Here is a 9,208-nt window from a genome sequence, read left to right as displayed (position 1 = left end):
GACTTTATAGATTTCTAAAATCTAAGTTCTAAATATACTTTAAGTAGCTTTTTGTTAAAGCTGACAAATCTACTCTGATGTTATTATTTGGCGCCTTAAGCATAATAGTCACTTTGTGTTGTATTCTAATTTTTTTGTCTATCAGATATTTTAAAAAAGAGTTATTCATCTTTGACTAGAGTTATTTGAGGTCTGTCATATTTTTGATAGCTCTATACTATTTCAATATAGCCCTGTGACAGTTTTTAGGCCATCTTTTATAGGCATTTACATTTTTCATTAATTGATGTGATACTTAACCTTGCGTATACATTTTAGCACATCTTTGTCCAGTTACTTCCTTAACAGTGGGTTAAAAGAAGTGGGTCTACAGAGCCAAAGAAATGTGTATTTGGTCTGTTCATTAACTCAGCCATAAAGCACATACTTAAAATTTTTGAGGCCATGGGTTTAATACCCAGTACCTTGAAGAAGAAATGAAGAGGGGGAATGAAATGCAGTTGGTGATGGTGGCACCTTCGTATAATCTCATCATTCTAGAGGCAGACTTGAGGACAGCCTGGGTTGCTGAGCATTGTCTCAACCCCTACCCCACAACCAAGAGTGCACATTTCCTTTGATAGAGATTCTTTCCCAAGTCTGGAAGTTTGTCTTTCAAACATTACTCTAAGCTGTACTTTTACCAGACACTTGAGAGTACTTTTCTTAGATGCCACCAACAACCGTGGTGATTATTTTTTTTGTATTGTCTATACTGACAGGTGAAAAGCATCTGTTTTCTTTTGATGACTTTGATCAATGAACTAAAGCCTTAGAAACAAGATTTGTTGAGCTGGGCATGGTGACATACGGCTATAATCTGGCACTTGGGATGTGGAGGGCAGGATTAGCCCAACATAGACTACATGAGACCCTGTCTTAGAATAACAAAACTAATCAAACAAAAATCAAGCTTTTATTAAGATATAATTCATATGTAATTATTTTCTTATATGCTGTTCAGAGAAGTGGCATTGTGTGACCATGGCCTTGGTCAATTTGGGACATTTTCATTATCCTAAAAGGAAGCCCTATACCATTAGCAGCTACTCTCCAATTTTTAGGAATTTTCGTTTCTAGCCAATCCCAGGTCTGTGTTCTGCTCCTATTCATTCATGAACACAAAACAAAATGTAATCATACATTGTATGTATTTTTTTTTTCTGCCTGGCTTCTTTCACTGTCTGGGTTAAAGTTTTCAAAGTTTACATTGTAGCGTGTGCCATCTTTTTAATGGTGAGAAAAATATTCCAGTTTGAATAGACCACATTTTAGTCTTCCCTTGAACACTTGACTTGTTTGTGTTTCTGGCTGTTATAAATAATACTCCTGTGAACTTTTATTTTTTACATGTTTGTATATGAACATGTCCTTTTAATTATCTTGGATATGTGCCCAGGAGTGCAGTTACGGAGTGATATACTGTTGTTGTGTTGAGGAACTGCCAGATGGTTTCCCAGCATTTAGGTTCTTGCCAGTGATGTGTGTCCAGTTCTCCACATCCTCCTCCTCTGGATCAGTGCTGTTGTTTAGAATCTGTATTCTTATTAATAACCACCTTGGTGGGTTGTATGCTATACTCTGTGGCTTTGATTTATATTTTTCCTTTTCTCCCCCCTCCCTCTCTCCCGAGATAGGGTCTCAAACTCTCTGTAGACCAGGCTGGACTCAAACTCAAGGAGATCCCACCTACCTCTGCCCTCGTAGTGCTGAAATTAAAGATGTGCACTACCATGCCCGGTTTAATTGACATTATTGTAATAGCTAGTGATGCTTAATGTCTGAATTGTTGGGGTTTTTGTTGTTGTTGTTTGAGAAATATCTAGTCAGATCCTTAAGTGTAAGAGTTTGTGGGGTTTTTTTCTTAATGTTTTGGATTCCAGCTGGGTATTAGACCTATGATTTACAACTATTCCCCCATTCTTTTTGGATTTTGTTGTTGTTCGTTTGATTGTTTAGTGTTTTGTTTTTGGGTTTTTTTTTTTTTTTTGAGACAGGGTTTCTCTGTGTAGTCTTGACTAGCCTCGAACTCACAGAGATCTACCTACCTGCCTCTTTCTACCTAGTGCTGGGATTAAAGGCTTGTGTCACCACTGTTTGTCTTAATTTCTTCTATTCTTTAGGCTGAGTTTTATTTTATTTTTGTTTTGCTTTGTTTTTCTTCTTGTCATGTGTGTATGCATGTGATGTGTGTGCACATGTACATACATGTCTGTGATCCTACCCGTGGAAGACTGCAGCTGATATCAGTAAGGGAATCTTCTTTGAGTTCTCTACCTTATTCTTTTTGAGGCAGGGTCTTTGGATCAAACCCATAACCTGTTGATATGGCTAGTATTTTTAGTCAGTTTGCACTGGAGTCCCTTGTCTCCACCTTCTGAGGCAGGAATTACAGTGAGCTGCCACAGCCACCCAGTATTGTGTGTTAAGTATCTAAGCCTCAGTCTTCTGGTTGTTTGGCAAGTGCTTTAAATATAATGCCATGTTTCCAGCCCTCCTTTGTTTTTGAGATAGTAGTGTCTTACTCCGTTGCTCGGGCTACCCTGGAACTCAGTTTGTAACCCAGGCAGGCCTTGATCTTACTGTAATCCTCTTGCCTCAGCCTCTTGAGCACTTGGGATTACAGATGTAAACCATTATGCTTAGATGAAGAAAGCTTTCTTATTTCAGTATTAGAAAAAAAATCGGTTTTTTCTAGTTTACTCTACCCTTTTAAAAACCCTACTTTATCCCATGTGTAATTTAGAATTGTGGGGAACATAGCGATCAAAAGTTGTTCTCCCACCCTCAACTTGGACCCTCTCCTTTATCTTAAACTGCCATGTGCACATAAGTCTACTTCTGAACTTTAAAAAGTCTATAGATTGAGGCTAGAGAGATGGCTCAGCAGTGAAGAGCACACACATACTGCTCTTGCAGGAGGACCTGAGTTCAGTTCTCAGCATCAACATGGCAGCTCACAACTTCCTGTAACAACAGCTCCAAGGATCTTAACCCTCTTCTGGACTGCACAGGCACTTCATTCATGTGTACATGCCCTTTCCCCACATAAGTAGAAAGAAAAAATTAAAAATATACAGCTAGACTATTTCTTAGTATATGACCATGTAGTTTTCCCTCCCCCCTTTTTGAGAGAGGCTCTCAGTATATTGATGACTGGCCTGGAACTTGCTATGTAGACCAGGCTGGCCTTGAACTCAACAGAGATCTGCCGTCCTCTGTATCCTGAGTGCTGGAATTAAAGATGTTTATTACCACACCCTTTAATTTTTTTAAAATAAAAAATTAAAAATATGTGTGCTTTAACTTTATTAGTATGTATATATACGTATATGCATATGTGTATATATGTATAGTACACACAGATGTGTAGTGTGTGTACACGCCTGGATCCTCTGGGATTAGAGTAAGGCTTTTATGAGCAGCCACATGCATGCTAGAACAGTCAGTGCTATTAGATGCAAAGCCATTTCTCTAATGCCCCTCCTTCTTTTTTTATTTTTTTATTTTCAAGACAGGATTTCTCTGTAGCTTTTGGTTTCTGTCCTGGAACTAGCTCTTGTAGACCAAGCTGGCCTCGAACTCACAAAGAGCTGCCTGCCTCTGCCTCCCGAGTGCTGGGATTAAAGGCATGCGCCACCACCGCCCAGCTGCCCCTCCCATTTTTAACTGTTTTTCAAACTTTTTTCTAAACTATTATGAAAATCGTGTAAAATGTATGGATTACTTTTAAGAAACAATACTTAGTTTTGTGTCATGTTCTTTTTAAAATTTTGTTGTGTGTGTGGGTGCAGTTGCACGCAAGTATGTTTATATACTATCTCATAATGCATATATGGAGGTCAGACGGCTACTTGGAAGATGGTTCTCTCCGCCCTGGAATCTAGCATTTGAGCTTAGGTACTTCTACTTAAGACAGGTATCTTCTCCCACTGAGCACATCTATTTTGTGCTTTAACGGGACAGTCCTGTCTAAGCTTTATTCTTGGTGCCTGCCTGGGCAGTAGGGACTAGATGTGTACGCTGAAAGAGCTTCTGAAGAGTGCTTTTAACAGATCCTAGGCCCACCTGCAGCCCCTGTTGCTCCTTAAACGCCAGCCTGGGAGAAGCAATTAAATCTGCCTCTCATTTCCTAGGAATTTTGTAAAAATTGGACCAGACAGTGCTGGGGTAGTGGCTCAGTTAGTAAACTTAAGTTTAGATACCAAGGACCCACATTTTAACAAACCATGTGTAACCCTAGTGCTCCCTGGAACTCACTAGCCAGGCAATCTACCTGATAGCTTCAGGTTCAGTGAATAATGTGTCTCATTAGATAAAGTAGAAAACACCCAGGGTCAACCTGGCTTCCATATACACGTGTGAACACATACACACTTAATATTTTTATAACTTTTCCTCCCAATTGTGAATACATACTTATGGTCCTTTTAATAAATAGTTTTAATTGGGGCTGGAGAGATGATTTGGTGGTTGAGAGCATTTGTTGTTCTTAAGAGGATGCAGATTTGATGTAGCACCCCACAGCAGTTCACAACTCCAGAGTATTCTTCTGACCTTTGCAGACAACAAGTGTGTGTGCATATGGTGCAGATATACATGCAGGCAAAACACTCACATGTAAAATGAATAAGCCTAATTAAAAATTTTTACTTTTAATTGTTATATTTATATGTATGGAGGTCAGGACAACTTGTATGTTGGTTCTCTCCTCCCACCATGTGGGTACTGCGGTTCTAAAGCAGGTCATCAGGCTTGGCAACAAGTTCTTTACCATTGAGCTATCTCACCAGTTCCAAAGATTCTTACATTAGAATAAAATGGAGAAGATAAATGACTCTAATTGGGAATATCAGAATATTTTTGAAAGATCCTTGATCTTTGCTTGATAGTGCGTATTATAAGCATTATATTTATCTTTTTTTTGGCGGGGGGGGGGGGGGTTCCGAGACAGGGTTTCTCTGTTGCTTTGGAGCCTGTCCTGGAACTAGCTTTGTAGACCAGGCTGGTCTCGAACTCACAGAGATCCGCCTGCCTCTGCCTCCCGAGTGCTGGGATTAAAGGAATGCTCCACCATCGCCCAGCTATATTTATCTTTTTTGGTAAATCTGTATATATGTGTCAAGAGTGTTCGTAATTTGTAACCCCACAGGCCTCTTTTTATTTTTCCTGTAGTTGAGAGTTACACCAGGCAAATTTGCTTCAGACAGAGAAAAACAAACCAACTCAGTTTCTGGAGTTTGTAGCAGATTGCCAACTATTTTTTGGAAAAAAATTATTACAAGTGGCTGGATGTGTTGCACTGGTCTTTAATCCCAGCTCTTGGGAGGAAAAGGCAGGTAGATATCTGAGTTTGAGGCCATCTTGGTCTACAGAACGAGTTCCAGGTCAGCCAAGGCTACACAGAGAAACTCTGTCTTGAAAAATCAAAAAAGGAAAATCTTATAATTGGAAATTTTAATGAAAGACAATTTCTTTCTTAAAATAAGAAAGCATTTTAAACATACTCGATGTTGTGTTTCCAGTAAGTGTATCATGCCTTTCTAAAGGCTGACCACAGTGAAACCAAAGTGCATGTGTTACCCTCTAAGTGTGCTCCAATGAAATATCAGTGCAAGGTAGTACAGAGACACACCACCGAGCAGAAGTTACCTCTTATCCTTAGCTATGTGCTACAGTGCACCAAGGCAGTCTTTCATTAGGTTGAACCATATGAAATTGCCAACATTTCGCAGTGGCATCTTGTGGGTCAGCTGACACTAATGGTGCTTATGGTGGGGTGGATTGAGTTTGTGTTGCTGCAGCCCAGAGCTGGATGTTGTTGTCATTGGATGATAATTGTATTCAAATGAACTTGAATCAGCTTTATATCTGAGATAAACTCATCTTGTGTTTGGGATCTTCTCAAAGTTTTTGGTGGATTAAAGAAAGTATTCCAGTTCTTTTGACCATGTTATTCATGAGCTTTCCTAATAATTAGAGTGAATCAAAACTCTAAACACTTAATAAGATATTTTGTTACTTTGTTTTATTTTAGTCCCAGTTGCAAACATCAGTGGGAATTGTACCCACACAAGCAATTGCAACAGGCCCCACAGCAGACCCTGAAAAGCGCAAACTGATACAGCAGCAGCTGGTTCTACTGCTTCATGCCCACAAATGTCAGAGACGAGAGCAAGCAAATGGAGAGGTTCGGGCCTGCTCTCTTCCACACTGTCGAACCATGAAAAATGTTTTGAATCATATGACACATTGTCAGGCTGGGAAAGCCTGCCAAGGTAAGTGCCCTTTTCTGAACCTAGTGGCTGTTGTTAGGGTGGAATTTGCCTTTATTATTTTTAGCAGCTTTCGTGTTTGGAAGCCTACATGGCATAGGTGCTGGCCTCCTTTTGGCATGACCTAGAATATGTTGTTCCCACAGTCCCCATATCTGACAGTCAGCTGTCCCTGAAAAGCTTTGATTTGGTGTTCTGATGTTCTGAGCTGCCCCTGAATGAGGCGGTGCCCTCAGTTTGTTCTTTTTCTTCTTCCTTTCATGAAGGACTTCTCTGTCACTTCTTGAGTACTCCTTGTTAATGTCTATGTTGTTGTCTAGGGCAGTAATTCACACAGGCAGGCACAACTTTCCTGGTACCCCCAGCATCTTTCTTGTGGTTGTTTCATGGAATCAGACTATCAATAGCTCCTCTGCCCTGTCTTGAGACTGTTCTAATGGTACCCAAGTTATCATTCCTAGGGAGGGGGGAAATCAGGCACATGCATCTTGTGCTATTCTTTTTTTTTTTAATTTTTTATTCATTTATTTTGTTACTGTACACTTCAGTTTCACTGAAGGAAGTGTTTCCTGTTAACAGCCATGCTTTCTTGTACTCTTTCTTCTCTTACTTCTTGTGTTCATAAACTTTGGGGGAAATAGCTTCCTGGTCTCCCTCTATACCATGTTACCATTGTGAATCCCTAGAATAACTGATCATGATGGAAACATGGAACAGGGGAGGTTAGACTTTAGAGCATGAGAACTGGATATATTCAGTATCAGTCACTCTCTCCGAGTACTTTACTAAGTACCCCGGTGTCCTTTCAGAATTCCTACAGACTTCTCATTGACTTCTCTATCTCTGTTTCTTCAGTGGTAGTTCTTAGCTGGTTTCATCCTTAAATATAATTTAATGTTTTTATTTTTAATAGTGGCATTGTAGATCTCCATTCTATCTTCCATTGTAGGTGCTCAGTATTTCAGAGGTTGATAGCTTTTGTTCTGTTTTGTGGGCAGAACCTTAATCACCCATCATTCATAACATTGCTTCTATGGGAAGTTTTTGGCTGGTATTACTGACAGTCAACTTACAAACTTTTTGGATAGTCTGTTTGTAAGTTAAGGACTGCCTGTATTGTATTATGGTTACACTTGATACCATTGTTTTTTAATGGAATCTGGCATTATAATTTAGGTGTAATTGAAGTGTGACGATTTGGATAGAAAAATAACATCTCGTTGTTTTTCTGGTCATAGTTGCCCATTGTGCATCTTCACGACAAATCATCTCTCATTGGAAGAACTGCACACGACATGACTGTCCTGTTTGCCTCCCTTTGAAAAATGCCAGTGACAAGCGAAACCAACAAAGTAAGTGAGCACGGGGCAGAGAAGCTTGGAGATGAGAATAGAAACTGTTCTTAAGAGAATGCTGAGAGTAGGTAGGTAGTGGGCAAGGGTCACCAGCACAACATGCTGGGTGAGGTAGGGCTAGCAGTGACTGAGGTGCAGCCAAGCTCAGAGGGTAGATGGGCTTCCAGTGAACTTTGTGAATAGCCATGGCCATAGTGGGCTTTCATTTACCTCCACCAAACTGCACACATGGACTTGAAGGCATGCCAAAACAGCAAGGTCACTTCCATCAAATAGCTGTCAGGAAGATTTGGTATTTTCTGACAGATACTTAGTATGAAGATTTGAATGTCAGGTCACCTACAATGACAGTGACATCATGGGGGCAATAGAGGGGAATTTTTTGTGAAGAGCCTTTTAGGTTGTATCAGTGTTAAGAGCCTGGTAACGGTTTGCTTATGCAGTTCCCATACCAGCTGGCATAACAACTTACTGAGGTTTAGTCTTGGAATCTTAGACTCAGGGTTGACACATTCTGCTCATCCCCATCATTTTGTTGTCTTCTGAATCATCTGTGTAGTCTTTGATGTGACCAGTTCTCTACTGGCTGCTCTTTACTGCATCTGGCCCCTGGATCCCTGTTGTTTTTAGACCCCTGGCTTTCTGCTCTTTTTAGGCATCAGAGCATTGAGAAGGACATGAACACCTTTCCCCAGATTTAAGACTTTTTGCTGTCATTTCAGAGGCTAAATTGTGGTCTTTGGCTATGTTCCCCATTTGGATGTCTAGGAAGTGCCCTTGGGTCTATGTCATCCTCTAGTTGGAGGCATGCAGTCCTCTAGTGATCTTTCAGGATGGCACAGTCTTTCTCATCTTTCACCATCTCTACTTCCTGATGTTCTAAGTGTTCCTCACTTAGAGCATCTTCTTGAACATCTTCAGAGGTTCCCCTTCTGCCTGGTGCACATGTGCTGCTTTCTTCTCGACTGGCTACACATGACAGTCACTCAATCTAAGAGTGCCATGGAGTGGAGTGCCATTGCTGGCTGTTTGATCTCCTCTTAGGAATCTAGCTTTCCTTCCTATAAACTGCCTCACACTTCACAGCATGCTTCATTGAGAAAAGGGGTAGGAGTTGGGGTTTGGGGCTTTCTTCCCATACAGAGGCACCACAATTAAGTTTCTTTGAATCAGTTAAATTGTTCTTTGAGTGCAGGTGTAAGGGTGCGTGTATGGGTGTAGGTGTGGGTGGGTGTGAGTGAGTGTGGGCACTCACTTGCCACAGCTTGTGCTAGGTCAGAGAACAACCTTGGATGTTGGTCCTTCCAATTTGTTAGAGACAAGGACTCTGTTGCTTGTGTGTGCTGTAAGCCTCTAGGTATTCTTCTTGCCTCCACTTCCCATTTCCTATAGGAGCTCTGAAATTCCATGCATGTTACCATGCCTGGCTTTACATGGGTTTGGGAATTTGAATGCAGGTCTTTTTACTTGCATGGCAAGTGCTTTAACAACTGAGCCATCTTCTTTTTTTTTTTTTTTTTTTTTTTTTTTTTTTTTTTT

The 9,208-nt window shown here is 40.5% G+C and overlaps 1 protein-coding gene across 2 annotated transcripts in view; it reads left to right on the top strand.

The window, feature by feature from the left end:
- Crebbp (CREB binding protein) overlaps positions 1–9,208 on the top strand; it is a 146,635-nt gene that overhangs the window by 81,730 nt on the left and 55,697 nt on the right. Inside the window, exons 4-5 of one of the 2 annotated variants that reach the window (XM_005349241.2) lie at positions 6,077–6,317; positions 7,553–7,666. In XM_005349241.2, the coding sequence (XP_005349298.1) occupies positions 6,077–6,317; positions 7,553–7,666 (355 nt within the window). The remainder of the gene's footprint in view (positions 1–6,076; positions 6,318–7,552; positions 7,667–9,208) is intronic. The other variant, XM_005349242.3, reaches the window with a different exon arrangement.

The sequence above is a fragment of the Microtus ochrogaster genome, chromosome 7 (assembly GCF_000317375.1).
Source record: "Microtus ochrogaster isolate Prairie Vole_2 chromosome 7, MicOch1.0, whole genome shotgun sequence".
Classification (NCBI taxonomy): Eukaryota; Metazoa; Chordata; class Mammalia; order Rodentia; family Cricetidae; genus Microtus; species Microtus ochrogaster.
This window is presented reverse-complemented; position numbering and strand designations above follow the sequence as displayed.